Source organism: Thamnophis elegans, chromosome 3, assembly GCF_009769535.1.
Source record: "Thamnophis elegans isolate rThaEle1 chromosome 3, rThaEle1.pri, whole genome shotgun sequence".
Lineage (NCBI taxonomy): Eukaryota > Metazoa > Chordata > Lepidosauria > Squamata > Colubridae > Thamnophis > Thamnophis elegans.
This window is the reverse complement of record NC_045543.1, coordinates 137,922,489-137,942,212: the sequence shown is the minus strand read 5'-3', so window position 1 is coordinate 137,942,212 and position 19,724 is coordinate 137,922,489. Positions and strand designations below refer to the sequence as shown.

Genomic DNA, 19,724 nt, shown 5'->3' with positions numbered 1-19,724 from the left:
CCCATATTCCTCACCTCTTTCCGGCTTCTGAAGTAATAACCTTGGTTATTACTGCCATTAAGCTTCTTAAAATCCTTTTCTGCTTAAATTCCTTGTGTCAATGAATGTTCCTTTAAAAAAAACCATGTTCTGAAGGAAAACCTTTTTTTTTCCTAATAATTTCCTTGAAACATTTCATGATTCATCCTATTGACCTTAATGTGATGATTCTTTTTCCCCCCCTCCTGATTTGGACGAAGCATTATTGCTGAGCTTGTATTATTGTGGTTTTGAATAATCCTTCTTGGAAAAAAAATGACTATTTTCTTTCCCTTTAGCTTCATTCCTATCAGCCTCCTAATTTGAAAAAAAAAGTATTCATTCTTTTAAAGGCAAACCTGACCAAAAGTTTCTCTTAGGTGGTCATTTTCTACAGATAGTTCTGTGAAATATTTAAAAAAAATTTTTTTTTTGCATTTTTTTAAGCCTATTTCACCACTGAACCTGTCAAAGATTTATGGGGCTCCTGCCAATACAAGGAAGAGTTTGAATTAATGAACAATATTGAGCTTTGGTGCTTTTGTTTTACCTCATAAACAAAGCACTCAGCTCAGTGTATTGGGCTACTGAAAGAATAGCAATAGCAATAGCAGTTAGACTTATATACCGCTTCATAGGGCTTTCAGCCCCCTCTAAGCGGTTTACAGAGTCAGCATATTGCTCCCAACAACAATTCGGGTCCTCATTTTACCCACCTTGGAAGGATGGAAGGCTGAGTCAACCCTGAGCTGGTGAGATTTGAACAGCCGAACTGCAGAACTGCAGTCAGCTGAAGTAGCCTGCAGTGCTGCATTTAACCACTGCGCCACCTTGGCTCTAGAGAAAATTATTCTCTCCAGTTTACTAAAGCAGATGTCTCCAAATTTGGGCCACTTTAAGACTTGTGGACTTCAGCTCCCAGAATCCCTCAGTCAGTGTGGCTGAGGGATTCTGGGAGTTGAAGTCCACAAGTCTTAAAGTGACCCGTGTGTGGAAAACCCTGATTTAAAGCAATAAGTAAGGCAAGTTTCATTAACCGGTTGGCCAATTTGTGGCAGTTGTGTTTTCTATAAATCTCAGGAACTTTGGCTCCCCTTATCACAAAACATTTCCATTACACAAATTCTCAAGGAAAAGAAACATCCCTCCACGGAAGCCCATCACTTGTCTCGGCTGTTCTGGACAGTCTCCAACCTTCTCTTTTTAGAGGAAGGTTGTTGAAAATGTTTGAGGCTTACAGCTCCAAAGGAAGAAGTGGATTATCTAGACACAGGGCAGCCAGAGTTCAGATTGGGAAATGGCATTAATTAATCTTATTGATGACCTCTGGTGGGCCCAGGAGTGGGGCAGTGCATCAATCTCGGCCCCTGATTTTTCAGTGGTCTTCAATTCCATCAGTGGTGGGTTGCAGGTGGTACGCCCCGGTACGTGCGTACCGGTTCCACCACAAATCCGCGAAGCCCTTCTGCACAGAGACATAAGCGCGAAGACTAATTCGCGCCGTTCTAAGCGCTAGGGAAAAATGCGACCCTACCGCGATGACATAATCGCGGAGGGCAAAATCGCGCATTCCCAAGCACTCAGTACCCTAAACCTAACCCTAAACCTAACGCTAAACCTAACCCTAAACCTAACCCTAAAACAAACCCCTAAACCTAATCCTAACGCTTACCTTAAATGAAGTCGGCTTTCTGCCGCGGCGCCGTTTTGAAGCGCCCTTCTGTTGCCGCGCTGTTGTCGTGGCGGTGATGACGCGCGGTGATGACGTCGTGGCTTTAGCGCCGTGTTTTTATCGCCGTGTTTTTGACCAGCGCGGTTTTGACGTGCCACGGTGCGTACCGGTGCATGCCGGAAGCGGCAGCCACCGTACTGGAACAGTGCTTTGGAGGGCCTGCCCGCCCTCTTTCCGTACCTGTATTTAAAGGAAACGGGCCATCTGCGCATGTGCGCGCAGTGTATGGCACCTGCGTGACATTCCACCGAGCAGCTGGAGCGTCGCAGGCTGTGGGTGCACATGTATGTGCGCAGCGTGTGTGCCCATGGTGCATGCCCCGCTCCCATTGCAGTGTACCGGCTAGGAAACCCACTACTGATCAGTACCATGGTATCTTTCTGGACTGGTTATCACAGGGGTGTCAGACTCAAGGTCTGGATCTAGCTTGCGGCATGGGGGGACGGTTAATTTTGGCCAGCCTGGAAACAGCAAAGAAGCAGCCCACAGTGCCTCTGCCATTTAAAATGGAGCTCCGTTTTCACTGGCAGTGGGCTATCAAAATAAACTAAAAACAAAAGGAGAAGTGTTCCCCCTTTTGCATTTGAGCATGCAAGAAGGGACAGGAAAGGAGAAAGGGAAAGAGGCAAGACAAACGAAAAAGGGAAGATGGGAAGAAAGCAAGGAAGGAAAAATAAGGAAACAGGTGCCGGAAGAAGAAAGAATGAAGAGGGAAGGAAAAAGAAGAAAAGGGAGTGTTGTTTCCAAAACTGGGCTCTTGCTTGGTGTCAAAGCCGATACGTCACCAGACACAAGGCGTGATATAGAATTATACTTTTCTTTTGGAACCAAAATATAAGGACCCTGGTTTGAAAAGCTAACCAAGGGCCAAGATTAGGATCTTACAGCAGTTTTTATAGGGATGGTCGCATTCAACGTTTTGCCCTTCCCCTAATAATGCATGCATAACAGATAATATTGATTTGTTATTTGGATTTCAGCCCCCCCAAAACCCTTACGCTTGTTATGTTAAATAGCTAAATGTCACGTCACCTGTTTTTCACCCCAGGTCACGGGTATCTTGCCAAGTGTGCCAGCTATGTGGGTTTGGGGCTTTTTCTTAAAAGTGAGCTATTCTTGGTCCTAATATCCTGGCTAGTGGTTTTAAGGTGCTAACTTCTGTCTTGCTGTTAATGTGCATCCCCCCCCTTCCGATTGCAGAGCAGAATAAAAGAACAAACATTTTTTTCTGAGGTAGCCCCCCCCCACCCTGCGACCCTCCTCTCCTTCCTCAGTGAGAGAGACAGGAAAGGCGTAAAGCTCTTAATTGCCAAGGCAAAGAAATGAAGACAAGAGAAAATGTTTGATCAGAATTCATATTCCTCACTCTCACGTCCATTCCATCCACACCTGGGTCCTATCTCCTCTGATCCCCAGGGCCTCAGCTATACGTAAATTCCATCATCTGATCCTTCGGGAGGGAGGGAGGGAGGAAAAAAGGTAGGTAGCTGGGAAGGAAGGAAGGAAGATTATGAGAGTGAGTGAGGGTCTCAGGGAAGTCATCTTAGCACTTGGCCACCACGGGTGTCCCCGACACGAGTCCCATGTCATGCCCACCACGGCTATACCCACTCTGTCCACGTCCATCCACTGGCCCTCTGAGGTCAAACAACCCTGATGCGGCCCTCAATATTGAGTTTGACACCCTTGGGTAATCAGTCAATTGGGACCCACTGTTGACCATCATTCACGTCTTAGTCACTTACCATTAGGACTACTGCAATACACTCTCCATGGGACTGTCCTTGAAGAGTATTTGAAAGGTACTAGAAGGCACTGTTGTTCTTCAGTGGTTTTGCTCTTCCATCCAAGGCTGGTTCCACTTTATGTGGGTACAGAGGCAGACATCCTACCCTAAACCTTTGCTACAGCTCAACTCTCCCCCATTCCTGTTTGACTTCAATGTGAATCTGCTGAGTGAGGGTTGGGATGAGGTCATTTATCAGCATCGGGTTAAATATCAGTATGCTGACGATATTAGTTGTACAACTTGGCCTTGGGCCAACCAAGTGATGCTGCTGGGATACTTTATCAGTGCCTGGAGGCTGTGGGCTGGGTGAGGAGGAACCAACAATGCTCAACCTTGCCAAGACTGAATAGCTGTGGGTTTTAGGTCCCTCCAGATCAAGTGATTTTCCGTCATTAACCCTGACTGGGTTACACCGCCCTGGTATGCAATCTGAGGTTTCTGCTGCTTACAGCTCCTGGTTGAAGAGCAGCTGGCAGCCAGGTTCTTGACATAAAGAACGGGGGAGGTATGGCATGATTAGACTAGCAGGATTCTCTGATTGTACCGAATCACAATAAAGGCAGTTCTAATTTTTGTTATCTGCTCAATTGGGACACACTACTGACCATCACTCATCCTTAGTCACTTCCCAATTGGATTACTACAATGCACTCTACATGGGGCTACCCTTGAAGACTATTTGAAAGGTTCAGCCGGTTCGCAATTCATATGCAACTACAGTTTGGTCACCCCATAGTACAGTGGGACCTCCTGAACGGCTCAGACCACGAACAATTTGGGTGCCGACCCAAAAACCCGCTAAACATTTCACTCAGATCACAAATACATCCTCCGGTGCTGAGTCAACACAGCCACGGCAATTTCCCCTTCCACACCATTTCTGTGTGTGTGCACAAGTGCAGTGCACAAGTGAGTTCCCCTCCCCTCTCGACTGGTATGGCTGTGTGATTTTCGTGTATTTTAATTATGTGTACTGTTGTTTATGTTCCCTTTCGCCTTTGAGTTGTTCGCCGCCCTGAGTCCCTCCTGGAGAAGGGCGGCATACAAATAAACCAAATACAATACAATACAATAGTTAGTCTTGCTTCTGATCATGACCAAGTTGGGTGCTGATTGAAGTCCTGGAAGAGATTACGGTCGGCACCTAAGATCCCATTGTATGCCCACAGGACATCACTGTGAGGATTGCGCTGGTTTCCACTCGCTTCCAGGGGCTAGTCATGATACTGGTTATCACCTGTATCACCTGGAACCAGGTGACACCACTTCTCTTTACTTGTTTCTGGCTGCCCCACTACATCTAGCAGGATGGGCTATTGATGAAAAATTGCCATCTGGCAGGTCCATGATCGATCTTCATTGCTTTCAAAACTTTCAGCCTCATATGGAACTCAGAAAAATCTGTTATCACTTCCATCAGGGATGGGAAACCTATGACACACATGTCCATGGTGACAGGCCAGTGTTCACCAATACCTGACAACTATTCTCTGTTTGACTTACCAAAGGAACTAAATGAATATAAATAGGCTACCGTCCACCACCCAAAGATTAAAATGAATGGACGCCAGAGGTGGTATTCAGACCAGTCCTGGAGAACCGGTAGCGGAAATTTTGAGTAGTTCAGAGAACCAGTAAATGCCACCTCTGACTGGCTCCTCCCCCATCTATTCTCGGCCTCCCGAGTCCCAGCTGATCGGGAGGGAATGGAGATTTCGCAGTAACCTTCCCCCAGAGTGCAGTGGGAGTGGAGATTTTACAGTATCCTTCCCCTGCCATGCCCAAGCCACGCCCATGGAACCGGTGGTAACATTTTTTGAATCCCACCACTGATGCACACCGTCTGTATCAACGTGTGATCTATCATGTTCAGAATGGGGATTGGTAGTGAGATGAGAGAGACCAATAGGAACATGGCAGCCTCACAGTTCAGTTATCTTCCAATTGTTGCAAAGGGTGGTGGTTTGCACACGAAGCTCATTTTCAAAGTGCTAGTGCAGAGGATATCTGCAACGGCAGTCTCCAAATTGCGCACCCTATCAGCAATTGCATGAAATCAGCTTTTGTAAGGCTGCCTGCATTTAGACAAGAAAAACAAAAATGCACAGGTACAGTATATGTGGTACCTGGATGAATAGTAGTAATTGTGAGCGGGATCTTGGGAGTCTTAATGGACCATCACTTAAATATGAGCCAGCAGTGTGCTGCGGCTGCCAAAAAAGACAACACAGTTCTAGGCTGCATTAACAGAGAGATGGAATCAAGATCACGTGAGGTGTTAATACCACTTTATAAGGCCTTGGTAAGGCCACACTTGGAATACTGGATTCAGTTTTGGTCACCATGATGTAAAAAAGATGTTGAGACTCTAGAGTGCAGAGAAAGAGAAACAGATGATAGGGGACTGGAGGCTAAAACAGATGAAGAACGAACTTCCTGAAAAGAACTAGGGAAGACATAATAGCAGCCTTCCAATATTTGAGGGGCTACCCCAAGGAAGAGGGGATCAACTTACTCTCCAAGGCACTTGAAGGCAGGGCAAGAAGGAATGGATGGAAACCAGCCAAGGAATAATCCAACCTAGAACTAAGGAGAAATGAACGGATTGCCTCCTGAAGTTGTGGGTTCTCCAACACTGGAGGTTTTTCAGAAGAGATTGGACAACTATGGTGTAGGGTTTTCTCCTTGAGCAGAGGGGATTGAACCAGGAGACCTCCAAGGTCCCTTTCAACTCTGTTATTTTGAAAGCGTGTATTTAATTATAAATTAATATGTAAATTGTTTTTCTTTTGGAGGGACGGGGGAGGAAGTGAGGGGAACCTTTACCATGTTAGTAAATGTGGTGATCTAGATACTATTTCAAATATAAAACTTTGTTGACAACCACCCGCCATGAAAAGTGTGAAAAAGAAAACATTCGAGTTAATGGAAACAAGTCTTTATTAAGTAACTTTTTTAATATCAGAAAAATAAAACTCTTATAATTCTCTTTACAGCAAATATATAATATCAGTGCTTTGGCCCTCATAAGTTAAAGGCCCTTTTATCATAAAATATATGCTTTTTTTTAAACTTTACTCAAATTGAATTTATAATCCCTATGACCTTTCTACATATACATAACAAAAAGAGTGTAGTAAAATTAGCAAATACTAAACCATATTGAGAGCTTTGTCATTCTGAAGTCTGTGGTTTATAGAAACAGTACACGCATCTAATCTTGTATCCTTGGCTTATTAGCTGCAGTGTACAATATAACAATATACAAAATACATGCTTGGTAAATGGGATTGTTCATATCTACAAGACTCGGCTAAAGATTAAGATTTCAATACTGACATTTAACTATTCTACAAGCTATTAGCGTTAAAGTTATGCATCTCATAATGTAATAATAATAATAATATTATATGCCATCAAGGCAACTTTTATACTGAAAAAAAAATCATAAAATAAAAACCGTTATCTGTAAACTTTTTTTTTTTTAATATACGAAATGTAACTCTTTCAAGTGGAAAATAAAAAATAAAGATTTCTGTATATTCACTAGTTCAATACACGTAGAATTTGCTATTCTGAGAAAACATTATTTCATCTTGGGAAGATATTGCTCAAAAAAGAGAGGGAACCAAAGGAAGGACAGATAGAGAAGTGCTTTTTTTTTTAAAGGAGAAAGAGAGAAAGAGGAGGAAGAAGAAGAAAAATGAAACCCATCAGAACGTCTGAGTGTTCTTTTAAAAACGGGGAAATTCTGAGGGTGAAGTGCTGGAAGGAGAAACATCCACAGGCTGAAATGTACATTAAAGAAATCAACAGAGGTCAATTGTTTTTCCTTGATAGAGGGAAGCGTAGTTTTGAAATGAAATAAACCGTTTTGCTGAGTCTGTCACTGCTATTTACCATTGAATGATACAAAAACGTGGATGTTACTCCTTCCTCTTCCTCCCCGTATGATTAAAAGAAAAACAAAAAAAGACAAGTTTCACATCATGTGCAAGTCGTGGTTGTAACATAAAAAAATGATTCACATTTTCTTACACTCTTGATATTTGCTAAAATAGTTAAATTTAAGAACATCTTCATCACATGAGCCAATGGAATGTCAGCATCCTCATTCTAGACACAATGGAAGGGTGTAGCAATTCACGCGTAAGGAGCATTGTCTAAGACAGTGTTTTTCAACCTTGGCAACTTGAAGATGTCCGGACTTCAACTCCCAGAATTCCCCAGCCAGCGAATGCTGGCTGGGGAATTCTGGGAGTTGAAGTCCGGACATCTTCAAGTTGCCAAGGTTGAAAAACACTGGTCTAAGATACTCCCCCGCCAATAAATAACCAAACTGCTACATGTCCGGGGCTGGAGCTCCCGTGTCCCTTGGCAATGATTTGAAACAAAGAAGGCTTTTCCAGGCTTCAGTAATGGAAGACCCACACATTCCTGATTCGCTTAAAGATGCCTCAATTTGCATACAGGATGAGAAGAGGAAGCTCATCCTCCATTCGCCCCTTCGGACGGTCCTCCACGAACCACCATCGGCTTAATAAAAACTTCTCGCTTAGGCGACTCCTCGCTCGAATGGCCAGGAAACCAATCCGGCAGGCGGTAAAATTATTTGCAACGTTAGGTAAATGAAGCCTGTTATTGTTGTGTAAAGGAGGATGGGGTGGAGGGGGGAAAGAAAGCATCCCCCCCCAAACCTGCTCTGAAAAAAACTGGCAGTGTAAAGAAGGCAGCACTGGAAGTTATTTTGAAACATTCATGATCCTTTGCACCGTTTATCCCCCCCTCCCGTTAAGAGTTTCTACGCTCAGGGGCTACACGGGACTTCGCTTTCACTGCAGTTATTAGAAATACTTTTGTCAAGATCTGGGCAGACTGCAAGTGCTCACTGTACGCTCCCCCTCTGAAAAACAGATCGAAGGTCCTAAGGCCTCCCCCAAAAACACTACAGCTTCCTTCTAGGACTTTGTTAGAGGTACGGCAGCTGCAACCAAAATGGAAAAAGATTGGCTTTAGGCCCTTTATAAGGTTAACTAAACAAGCCTGGTTTTTGTGTTTTTTTTTCTTTTTCGAAAAGAGTACATGCTTTTCAAACAACTGTTAGCCTAATCTCAAGAAAGCCCCGTAACAGTCTGAGTTCATTATAAGTTTACTTAGGGGGGTACCATTACATCCAAGCCTTTAAGAGTTTAAAAAGTCCATATATAATATCTCTATACATTTAAGAGTGAATTTGAATCGCCTGAGTAACAGCTGTCTGGCAAACTGGACACGATGGTGCTTCTTTTTCACAGATCTTGTTGGCGCACTCCATGCAGAAAAGGTTGTGGCCACATGGAACCAAGGCAGCGATTACTTCGTTCTCAAAACAGATCACGCAGTCGTGCTTCCGTCTTAACTCCGGAGGGGAACTAGATGTGGAGCCACCGTTGGAAGAAGAGTAGCTGTTGGTACCGTTGGAAAAGGCAGGGATATAGATGGGAAGGCCAACCTGGTTGACGGTGCTGGGAGGGTCGCTTCTCACTCTGCGGGCGAGGGGGTGTTCCAAGGTCTCGGGAAACGTCGGTGACAAGCGAGGGGTGGAGGGCTGGCTCCCTTTCCGTGGAGATTTCACATTACTAGCGGGTTCGCTACCAAAACTGGAGAGTGGGTTGACGGGTTCGAAAGGGGTCCAGATGGTCTGAGAAGGGGTGGGCAAGGAATCGTAGGCGGGAGAGTCGACGGCCAGATCCTCTGCCCCCACGGAAGGCAAGGTCTCTCCAAACCAAAAATTGCCAGTGCTGAATGGACTGGTCGGGCTGAAGTCAGCCAACCTATTGCTTCCAAAGTAGGAGTCGGTGGAACCACTTCCTAGGGAACTGGAGCTGTCGTTTCTGTAATTGGAAATCATCCGGGTGCGACTGGGAGGTGGGACTGGGTGGGAAGTAAGCCAGGCAGATCCAAGGTTTCCTCCTTCAAAACTGACATCTGTACCGTTGTAATGGAAATCGTTTTCTTCGTTGAGCTCAATGTAGTTTCCAGTGCGCATGGCGATGTGCATCTCTATCTCTTCCCGGGCCCGGTCTACATTTTCCGGCATGCCGGTTACTTCAAAAACTGGCTCTTTGTCTCTACTGGGAGTAACTATGTAGGTATGGGTTTGCTGCTGAATTCTTTTGATCGTAGCGCCTTTGGGGCCAACCACCAGCCCGACGACACGGTAAGGCACCCTGACCTGGACTGTAGTCTGGCCTGGCAGGTTGGGGTTACAAGGCAGGCCTCCCAGAGCAGGGCCATTCTTGTTGCGCGAAGCTCTTATCATGGAGAAGTGCTCAGCAGCAGAAAGAATTTCCCTTTTGGCCATGGCGACGTCTTCTTTGCGGCCGGTCACCACGAAAACGGGCTCTTCTCCACGTACGGGGGTCTTGATGTACGTATTGGTTTTGGCTCTCAGGGCCTTGATTTTGCAACCTGCAGCAAGCAGACAGAAACAAACAAAATAAACATTTTTAATAGATTTAATTTCTTTTTTTAGCCATTTGAAAAAACACACACACTCATCTTCTAAGTTACAGGTAGTCCTCAACTTATGACTGGATGTTTAGCAGTCTTTCAATGTTATAACAGACTCCCATTCCCCAGCAAAAAAAGGCAGTTATGACCACTTCTGAAGTTCCAATGGCCGTTGCTCCCTGTGGTCATGGGTGGGTATTGTATTGTATTGTATTTATTTGTCTTGCATGCCGCCCACTCCCGAAGGACTCCGGGCGGCTCACAATAGACAAGGGAAGGGGGAGGACTAGACAAAGACAACACTTTAAAAACAAAACCGCAACATTCACAATTTCGGTTGGGCTGGATGTTTCACAGGCCCCCCCGGCCTGCTGGAGCAGCCAGGATTTGGTGGCTTTGCGGAAAGCCGGGAGGGTCGTAAGGGTCCGGATGTCGACAGGGAGATCATTCCAGAGGGCTGAAGCTGCAACAGAGAAGGCTCTCCCCCGGGGAGTCGCCAGCCGACATTGGCTGGCGGATGGAATCCGGAGGAGACCTAACCTGTGAGATCTGATCGGTCTATGGGAGGTAATCGGCAGGAGGCGGTCTCTCAGGTACCCTTGGTGGGTGGTAAACAGCCCACATGTATGGCGGTTTGTAGCATCTTATAATCACATGACCCCAATTTATGGGTGGGGTTTTTTTTTGTTGTTTTTTTTTGCTGAAAACCGGCATTTACTTCCACTTTTTGGCAAAAACTCCCCATAGTGAGCAATGAGATTACATAATGACTGTACATTTGCTTAATGACTGCTGGGTAAAAAGATTGTAAAACAACTTACAACCATACTGGGTAGTTTCTATTATGGTCCTAAGCTAAAGCTGCCTGTATTTTTACGGTCTCTATGATCCACAATATGTTCAAACTAAACCCCAGAGAAGCCCTTTCTTTATCAAGGCAGGTAACTTCACAGAGATCGGCACCCCCATTCTCTGCGAAAATTGATGCGTCTGGGAATAAATATTACATCAAGTTTGCAAATTAATAAGCTGAAGGTATCTTTAGCAGCTTCCTGGCCCACCTAAACAAGCTACTCACTTGTGGTTTGTACAAATAAAACAGAGATCCCAGCTTTTGGGGGGGGGGAAAGGTCAGGTGGGCTACTTAAAAATAATTCTTCACAGGCAAAAGATCTTGAGACTCTAGAAAGAGTGCAGAGAAGAGCAACAAAGAGGATTAAGGGACTGGAGGCTAAAACATATGAAGAACGGTTGCAGGAACTGGGTACGTCTAGTCTGATGAAAAGAAGGACTAGGGGAGACATGATAGCAGTGTTCCAATATCTCAGGGATTGCCACAAAGAAGAGGGAGTCAAACTATTCTCCAAAGCACTTGACGGCAGGATAAGAAGCAATGGGTGGAAACTAATCAAGAAGAGAAGCAACTTTGAACTAAAGAGTTATTTCCTGACAGAACAATTAATCAATGGAACAATTGGCCTTCAGAAGTTGTGAATGCTCCAACACTGGAAGTTTTTAAGAAGATGTTGGACAGCCATTTGTTTGAAGTGATATAGGGTTTCCGGCCTAAGCAGGGGGTTGGACTAGAAGACCTCCAGGGTCCCTTCCAACTGTTATTCTATTCCTATTCTATTCTATAGAAGGCATTTTACTGTTATTTCCTGAATTTCTTTTATCTTTATAATATCCTCTCCACGAAGCATTACTTTTAATCACTGCATATTAATGCTAATTTGACTATGTTAAAATTAATGACTAAATTAATTAAACAAGTAATGACTACATTAAAAAAAGCCAGGAACCCTTTCTGAAGGAAGTCATTCAAGGAAAGCTCCCAAAAACAAAAAGATTAAGGCTGAATGTAAAATGTAAGGATGAATAAAACATGGAAACTGATGTGTTAACTGGAAGAACAGACAAACACAAGTTCAACATTTGGAGGATATAGAAGGAAAAGCTGATGAAAAAATCTCTATATAGTGATCAGGTGGACCACACATGAAGATACTTGATGGATCATTACAGAAACAAAAACATACATTTGGTGTTAAAGAACAAAACTGAAGGTTTTATTTTAGTGGGTTAAGAACAAGCTTTGCTGATTGACTGCATTAAGGTAAAAGCATGAATCAAAAACAGCAAAGGTCGCTTTTGTAGTGGCGCAGTGGTTAGAGTGCAGTACTGCAGCCACTTCAGCTGACTGCTATCTGCAGTTCGGCGGTTCAAATCTCACCGGCTCAAGGTTGACTCAGCCTTCCATCCTTCCGAGGTGGGTGAAATGAGGACCCAGACTGTGGGGGCGATATGCTGACTCTGTAAACCGCTTAGAGAGGGCTGAAAGCCCTATGAAGCGGTATATAAGTCTAACTGCTATTGCTATTGCTAAACGTCCATTGGATCAGTGGCTACAACAAAATTTCACATCCTGAACCCTCAGGAACATCACGACTGATTTGCTAAAATTATTCATTGGAAACTTTGCCAGAGATTCGGACTGGAATTCTAGCAAGAACCATAGGACCATCAAGTTGAGAAGATTTGGGAAAACGAGTGGGTTAAGATCTTATGAGACTTTTAAAGATCCAATCAGACAGGCATCTTGTTCATAATGTGCCTGATATAATGGTTACTGGAAAAAAAAGGTTATTGGTGCTTCTCTACTAGGTGGTACTAGGATTGAGGAAAAACAATTGGAAAATATAAAATATCGGGACTTAACCAGAATGCTTATAGAAAAAGAAATCTGTTGTTATATCAAACGTGATTGGAACTCTTGGGAGTAATAACTAAAGAGCTTCCTTGGTATCTGGACATATTGAATCTATTCGACCTGAACTCTCTAACTTTACAAAATCCCACCTGCTTGGAATTGACTATAATCTTAGCTGCTACCTTAGTAATTCTTAGGTCCTTGATTAGGACTCAGTTTCCACCAGTCGTACAGTACTCAGATGTTAATTAGATAAAGCATTTAATGATTGGATCGAAAAGATCAATCAAGTGTGAACATAAACCAAAAACTGCCTGAAAATGGAATGGGTCGAAACAAGAGCAAGGCCTTGAGACATGGGAGAAAAACAAAAAGAATAAATAGAACCTTTGATGGATAGGAGAGGAGATAAATAAAAAAAACCCTTCAAACAAGCTAACATTTAATTCTATTTACAGGACTAAGAATGCTGGGTACGAGGCCATGTGCCGCCTGCATAATTGCCAAGAGTTCCTTTGAAAACGCTCCATGGGGAATGACCCATAGGGAAGAAGCAGGTGCAAGAGGCAGGGCTGTGTTTTGTCTCAGTGGGACAAATCCTTCCCACTGAGAAGTGTGAGCTAAGAAAGGGGAAGAGGGAGGGAAGATGAAAAGGTGTTCGCCTTTGGCCTTCAAGGGATTTATGGAAACAATGCGCAAATGTGCACCTGATGACATTTTCTCTGAAGAGCACAAATGGGAAAAACAAACAAATTACAGCAGTGATAGCTAACCTTTTTGTCCTCGCGTACCCACAGCCATAATGCAATGTGCCCCGCCCCCCTGTGCATGTCCTGGTGCTCGTCCCGCCCCCGTGCATGTGCTGTCATCTCCCGCATGAACAGCAGAGACCTGAATATTGGCTGGCCGGTGTGAGGTGCACACCCATGCGCAGTGGAACTGAGCTGGGCAACAGCTTGCGTGACACAGATTTGCCTTCATGAAACTAGAGGCTGTGCTGTCCATGCAAGGAGAAATATGTCTCCCAGAGCAGGGGTCTCCAGCCTTGGCAACTTTAAGACTTGTGGAATTCTGGGAGTTGAAGTCCACAAGCATTAAAGTTGTCAAGGTTGGAGATCTTGCTGGCTGAGGAAGTTGCCAAGGTTGCTGGCTGAGGAATTCTGGGAATTGAAGCCCACAAGTCTTAAAGTTGCGAAGGTTGGAGACTCCTATCGCAGAGTATCTTCATGTCAATCCAACGGCTATGGAAGCTAGCAGTGATGTCCGGATTGCAAGAATATTGACATTATGCCTTGAAACAATGCATCAGACCCAACTACCCATCTCCAGGACTGCAAGGTCAAAGAAGTGGATTTGGTTCTACCTTGTTTATCAACAAGGCAAAATTGTACATAGCCTCATGTATAGAAGGTTTAAAAGTCTGCATTGCTTTGATTGCAACATTAATTCAAGACTATTTACCATATTTTTCGGAATATAGGACGCACTTCCTAACCCCTAAAAGAGGCTGAAAACTTGGGTGCGTCTTATACTCTGAATGTAGCTTTGTCAAAGCTTTTTTTCAGCCCTAATGAGCTGCGAACACCTGAAGCAATCTTCAGTGCATTGCCTGCTTTTCTCATTGCTTCTCTATCCAACGATCAGCTGTGCTTTAGAAGCTGTTTTTTATCCCCAACTAGGAGATAAAAAGAGCTCGCTTGCTCAAAACCAGAAAACTTATGTGCTGAAGCTGACCAGACTAAGGACACTAGCTAGAAGAATATCTGATAGGCAGAATTCCCTCCTCCTATTTTCCTCCCCCCAAAACTAAGGTGCGTCTTATGCGTCTATACATATGGAATATGCAGCCAATAATTGCAATGCCCTTAATGGGTTTAGACTGAGCAATCTGTTCAATGAGCTCCCAAACTTAGTCTTCAGCCATCTGTCATCACAGTTAGCCATGGGCTGAAGGAGCAGTCCTAAACCAGATTTTGGGGTGAATGTCCATAATGGAAGTCGTTGAAAGACCAGAATGGACAGGCACAATCAGACAATGTAACTCTGAGAGAAACAAATGCTAGAAGCGGAATGGGACAACTTGCCACAGCCATCTTGCCGCGGAACAATTCAACCAATATAAAAGTTAAATTAATTTTGACAGAGCTCTGACCAGTAGTAATAAAATAAAGTCACCCCACAAATACAAGCATTACGATAATCTCGACAAAAACGTGGTCACCAATAGTAAAAGAAACTGAATGGAACAATTGATACAACATTGAATTGAACTATGGTGAGTTGGCCATGGTGAGTTGTCCTAGACCTGGTGCCAAAGAACCACCAGCATGGTGGCCAAAAGAAAATTGCAAAATCTGGAACAACTTGGTGAAAGTGCAGCCTTAACAAAGGCTAATGTCCATGAGAGCTGGTGGTTTGTCATCCGAAAGAAGTTGAACAAATTGAACACAGAGATATTAGCTGACAGAATTACAATAAAGATATACTAAACTAAAGATGAGAAAAAGGTGCTTGAAGAACTCTTAACAGAATTAGACAACAAGGAACAAATAAAAATGAATATTAATCAGAAAATAAATACAGGTATCAACATGATATCTGTATCATCAACTATGGATTCTGAGAAGCCTTGTAGAGCAGTGGAGAAATCAAGTGGTAGGATTCAATCAAGTAATCAAAATGTTTGTTTAAGCTCTTGATGATAGTTCTGTGCAAGCACATCACTCATTTATGTGACACATACAAGCTACAATGATGAATGTGCATTCCTTGACCCACTAAACTACAACTCCCAGAAGAACTACCCAGCATGACTAATTAGGTTCCCCAATCTCTCCCTCCCTCTATCATCTATCTATCTATCTATCTATCTATCTATCTATCTATCTATCTATCTATCTATCTATCTATCTATCATCTATCTATCATCTATCTATCTATCTATCTATCTATCTATCTATCTATCTATCTATCTATCTATCTATCTATCTATCTATCTATCATCTATCTATCTATCTATCTATCTATCTATCTATCATCTATCTATCTATCTATCTATCTATCTATCTATCTATCTATCTATCTATCTACCTATCTATCTACCTATCTACCTATCTATCATCTATCTATCTATCTATCATCTATCTATCTATCTATCATCTATCTATCTATCTATCTATCTATCTATCTATCTATCTATCTATCTATCTATCTATCTATCTATTTAGTGTCACAACCCCTGGTATGCCCCAATTATGGGAGGAAGCTAACTGCTTCCATTATCTGTCAATCGGCTCGTCCTTTATTTATTTATCAGCACACAAATATAACATATATATATTTATTTATCAGCACAAATACAACATATATATATATATATATATATATATATATATATATATATATATATATATATATATATATATATATGCTATATGCTATATGCTATATGCTATATGCTATATGCTATATTTATGCTGATAAATAAATAAAGGGAGACTAGTATAGATCTATTTCAAGCTATTTAGCTCTCATCAGCTAGCCATACCCAAGTTGGGAATCGAACCTGTGCTATATATATATATAGTGTCACAACCCCTGGTAAGCCCCAATTATGGGAGGAAGCTAACTGCTTCCAACATCTGTCAATCGGCTCGTCACAAGAGTCCATCACGACAGAAACCCAATATTTTTACTGTTGTCTTTTGTTATATTTGTGTTTTAGCACAAATAAACACACACACACACACACACACACACACACACATATATATATATATATATACACACATACATATACATACACACATACATACATACATACATACAAGCCAAGTACCACTCACTCATCACGAAATCTACAAAACCGTATAGCCTACAAATTTGAAATTTGGCAGGTATGTTCCTCTTAGCTTCTAGGTGCTTGCTAAGAAAGGATTTTTTAAAATGACCATCAGATCCTTAGTATTTCTTATACAGTAATTAACACGCTCTGGTGGTAAGGATTTCTACTCCCCCTCCCCACCTGAAAAGAACTCTGTTCCAACTATCAGTTGCCTCACATTGTTACCTTGGTTCAAACTGGCAGACTCCTTCATTCAGGAGTGGCTTGGGGCTCCTTACAGTACTAAATGTTGGTACCTCACCAAAATGCCTACGCCTTCCACCTATGGAACTCCTTCCAAACTCAAGGCGGTAGGAGAGATATTCCCATATGGGTTTCAATCATTGACCATCACTGAGCCAACGGACAGTGAACCAAATTTCTCCAGCATAGCCCAATCACATAGTTTCATCGCGAAGCACGAGTATCCAGCTAGTCCTCATATTTAGCCTCCTTTAAGGGATGAAACCACTGGAACCGAAGAAGGAGGGGAGAAAATGAGTTTGAAGGCTGAAACTGGGCATAAGCTACCTTGCCAGCCTAAGGATCTCACCCCAGCCCTTGCTCACTGTTCTGTTCTGCCTGATTTCTTTCTGGGTGAGATTGGTTTTCAAATCTGGAGAATGTAGAGCAGTGGTGGGTTTCAAAAAATTTTGGAACCTCTTCTGTAGGTGTGGCCTGCTTTCCGGGTCCACTGGTGGAACCTCTTCTAACCGGTTCGGTAGATTTGACGAACCGGTTCTACCGAATAGGTGCGAACTGGTATGAACCCACCTCTGATGTAGAGACTTTTGATTCTTTCCATTTTAAGTTTCTGTCAATTCTAATACAAAAAATTACAACACGATAGAAACTTTGAAAAACAAATTGTAATTTGAGTGCTATTCAGGTCTTGACCTATGAATAACTTTTAAGGATTTTTTTTTTCCTGAGGATGATGATTAGAGGCTGTTACCCAACCATCAGCTATGGCCCATTTACAACATCTGTTCTGTCAATTATCCTTGGTCTCCAATCATTGCCACAAAAATGTCAAATATTTTTGAACGTTTCCATGTAGAAAGTGGAATCATCCAAAGCAAATACATGCAAAGTTGCTTATTTCAAATACTTTATTTTTCTAAATGATGTTATATTTCTGTGGCATATTACACCACAGCTATAGAGAGCAGGGTCAGCTGAACCGAGGTAGAAAGAATTAGTTTTATGAACTTGAACTTTAATAATCTAAACAAAAGGAAATATTGCCTATTATACATATGGAAAAGTTTAAAGCTATAAGTATTCCACAGAATGGAGAGAAGAGAAGGAGTGCACAATTAATTCCTTCGAAGTCACACTAGGAACAATCTATCAATTGTACACAACTTCCTCTATGATACTTTTCTAGAGGTACAGCATTCCTGTAGAATATTCTATTCTATTCTGTTCTGTTCCACTTTATTCTATACTTTACATAGGAGTGTGTGTGTGTGTATATATATTAACAAAAATGATACATGTTTTAACTGTGGTTCAAAACTGTGTCTTGTTCTGTCAATAAGAAATATACACAATCGGCTCAAACAAAGTTTAAGACAAGAGATGAATTGTCAAGTATGTTCTTACAAGTAGCAAAAAAGTATTTTTTTAAAATAACTATACATTAATCTTAGAATAACCAAAGGTTTTCTTGGGGCGGGGTAGAATACAAGGGGCAACAAAGACAAAAGAAATAATTGAGTGCTCTTCTGATTGTATTTTATGGCATGCTGTATTAGGATCTTTAGTTAACAACAATAAAATAACGTGAAATATCTTGAAGCAATTAGTCCATAGAAGGTGAAGATAATGATGCCCTTTTTTGGGGGGGGGGCTGTCCTCAGCTCAATATCATACTGGCTATATAGTGCTTAGTATCAATATGTATAACTATGCAAGGCTTAAAAGACCAAGAGAATCTAGATGCGGCTGTTTCAACATTGTGACAGCAGCCTGGACAGTAGTGAAGAGGTTAAAAAAACCCAAACAAGCGTCAGTATGTGGAGCAGATGAGTTATTAAAATCTTCTTTAAAAGTGCTAATAGGGAACAGATAAATATGCCCTGCGATTCAATCACATTTTTCTCTGCTTGCATAACAGCAGGAAATATCAAATTGTTAGCATGTTAACTACATGCAAGCATACTAATAGTTCCCTAAATTACGAGCCTCCTTGTAAAATAAAAGAGAGAGATTAGAAGATAGCATGGGAGCAAGAAGCCGATTCTTACTAGTGGGTTCTGCTTTGCCTGCCTCCCTTCCTCCCTTCCTTCCTTCCTTCCTTCCTTCCTTCCTTCCTTCCTTCCTTCCTTCCTTCCTTTCAGACATTGGCAAGCAAGCTGTGATAGGCTCAACATTTTGGACATAGTAATTGTTGCTGGCTAGGATTATTCATCGTAAGGAAACTCTAGATTTACTCCCTGACTCTTTTCCTAATATTATCTTCCTGTTGTTGACTCCTACACCAGAAATGTTGATCCAGATTAAATCCTAATGCTATTTGAGCTGATAAAAAATCATAATACTGTAAAGACTAAGAGACATATTCTACTAACTCAGAATGATATTACATTTGTTAATCATAACATCAAACATTCCACCAGTTTGGCAATTTGACGTTAGCCTTGAAAAGCCCTAGTTTAAGAATTGCTCATCTTTGTAGAAACATACTCCATTTCTTCTTCCTTTTAAAAAATAAATAAATGCCAGGAGCCATGCTCTACATCGCTCAAAAACAAGGGACAATACAATAGCAGAGTTGGAAGGGACCTTGGAGGTCTTCTAGTCCAACCCCCTGCTTAGGCAGGAAACTCTACACCACTTCAGACAAATGTTATCCAACATCTTCTTAAAAACTTCCAGTGTTGGGGTATTTACAACTTCAGGAGGCAAGTTGTTCCACTGATTAATTGTTCTAACTGTCAGGAAATTTCTCCTTGGTTCTAGGTTGCTTCTCTCCTTGATTAGTTTCCACCCATTGCTTCTTGTCCTACCCTCAGGTGCCTTGGATAATAGTTTGACTCCCTCTTCTTTGTGGCAGCCCCTGAGATATTGGAAGACTGCTATCATGTCACCCCTA

At 42.3% G+C, this 19,724-nt stretch overlaps 1 protein-coding gene across 1 annotated transcript in view; it reads right to left on the bottom strand.

Annotated features, from left to right (window-relative positions):
- Nucleotides 1-7,801: 7,801 nt before the first annotated feature.
- MEX3C (mex-3 RNA binding family member C) overlaps nt 7,802-19,724 on the bottom strand; it is a 39,707-nt gene continuing 27,784 nt past the window's right edge. The window contains exon 2 of the mRNA XM_032214571.1: nt 7,802-9,989. Coding sequence (XP_032070462.1) covers nt 8,761-9,989 — 1,229 coding nt within the window. The 3' untranslated portion in view covers nt 7,802-8,760. The remainder of the gene's footprint in view (nt 9,990-19,724) is intronic.